This window comes from Propithecus coquereli, unplaced genomic scaffold, assembly GCF_000956105.1.
Source record: "Propithecus coquereli isolate 6110/MARCELLA unplaced genomic scaffold, Pcoq_1.0 Scaffold45, whole genome shotgun sequence".
NCBI lineage: Eukaryota > Metazoa > Chordata > Mammalia > Primates > Indriidae > Propithecus > Propithecus coquereli.
The window spans coordinates 6,549,955-6,551,759 of NW_012150285.1; the positions used below are offsets into that span (position 1 = coordinate 6,549,955).

Consider the following 1,805-nt stretch of genomic DNA (forward strand, 5'->3'; position numbering starts at 1 on the left):
AAAAAAAAAAAAGAAAAAGCCATAGTGCTTCTTGCAGAGAACAGGCGGGTTGTGCAAGGTTGAGAGCTGTTAAGAGCCAGCAGCCTGAGCTCTTCACAGATTCCTGAGCTGTTCTTTCTTGTGTTTATGTTGAGTGAAAGTTTGTTTTCAGTGGCTGTAGCTGGTGCCACTGACTCTGAGTTAGAGTAAGCCCTCTGGTCTCAGGTTTCCCCTCTGCAAAGTGAGCTGGACGAAAGGTTATCTCAGGTCCCTTTCGACTCTGCACTGTCACCTTGAATTCACACACACAGTTGGCACAGGGCCCTCATTTTCTGCCCAAAGGCATAGAGAAGGCTGGTCTGAATCCTTGCATGTCTTGAACACAAGTACAAACATCCTAAACTATTTGTATTTTCTTTCGTAGACTCCACAGAAAGTGCAACAGTGATGGAGTACATGAGCACTGGAAGTGACAATAAAGAAGAAATCGATTTATTAATTAAACATTTAAACATGTCTGAGGTGATAGACATTATGGAAAATCTTTATGTAAATGAAGAGCCGGCAGTGTACGAACCTGGTCTGATGACCATGTGTCAAGACAGCAATCAAAACGAGGAGCGTTCCGAGTCTCTGCTGCTTAGTGGCCAAGAGGTGCCTTGGTTGTCATCGGTCAGATACGGAACTGTGGAGGATTTGCTTGCTTTTGCAAACCACATATCCAACACTGCTAAGCATTTTTATGGACACCGACCACAAGAATCTGGCATTTTATTAAATATGGTATGTTTTCTTCTGCTCAGTTGAGTGCTGTGTGCACAGCTTTACTAACTCAGCTTCGTTTAATGCAGAGTGGCACTTGAACTTGGCTTAGACTGGCTGCCAGGTATGATTTTTAAAAACGTAATTATCACTAAGAATCACCTCCATGTTAAAGATACAAAAAAAGGTCTTCATTAAGAGTCCCATTTAAAGAGTCTTGACTATATTTTAGTAGTAGTCTACAAATAGGTAATGAAGAGAAATATATCCTATTTTAACAATTCACTTAAAATCTCATCAGTTGTGCAGAAGAGAAAGGCTTAATGAGAATGCGGTGTCTGAGAGGGGAATAAACACTTTGTCTGTAACTAATATTCTTGAAGGCTGAATTATTTGCTCCTTGTTGCAACTTGAAATGTCATACTGGCTACTATATGTATACTTGAAATGTATACTGACTACTGTAACTTCTTGCAAAAATGTAGTTTGTAGGCAGTGAATAGCTATCCACAGATTCACTCTCTTTAATTGGCAAAGTATGAATGACAAATGATACGTTTGCTTAGTTATCCCAAGTATGCAAGTAATTCAAAATAATGTGGCAACACTTTGTTGCCACAGTAGTAGATCAGGTGATGTGTTTAGGTGTGCCTGGGATTCTGTCAGGCTTTTAGTATGTCAGAGGTGAATGTGGGTGCTGGCTAAAGGTAATCTAATTTTTTTAAAAAGAACAATTTGCGAAGGAGTAGGTGGTAACTTGCAAAACATGTTTATGGATGAAAGTGACTCCCTTTTCTTTGGTGTATCTGAATGGCAAAATGGCTAGTGTTGAGGGGATGCAGTTCTAAATGAGTGAAGAGTCCGGACAAAGTACTTGATTATTTTGTTTTGCTTTGTTTCTGCATACCACACTCATTTAATTAAAAACAACACAGTAATTTAGGTCAGCTATGTAGTGAATTGTTTTGTTAGAAGCCAGTTGAGTTCAATATGGAACAAGATTACCTTTTGCATTGTGGTGTGACTTGTTTTGGTCTGGATATACCAACCTGTATTTAAGAGTC

The 1,805-nt window shown here is 39.3% G+C and overlaps 1 protein-coding gene across 1 annotated transcript in view; it reads left to right on the forward strand.

Moving 5' to 3' along the window:
• Positions 1-388: 388 nt before the first annotated feature.
• The window catches only part of LOC105818750 (mitogen-activated protein kinase kinase kinase 8-like), a 70,106-nt gene continuing 68,689 nt past the window's right edge, over positions 389-1,805 (forward strand). The window contains exon 1 of the mRNA XM_012654847.1: positions 389-762. Coding sequence (XP_012510301.1) covers positions 427-762 — 336 coding nt within the window. The 5' untranslated portion in view covers positions 389-426. The remainder of the gene's footprint in view (positions 763-1,805) is intronic.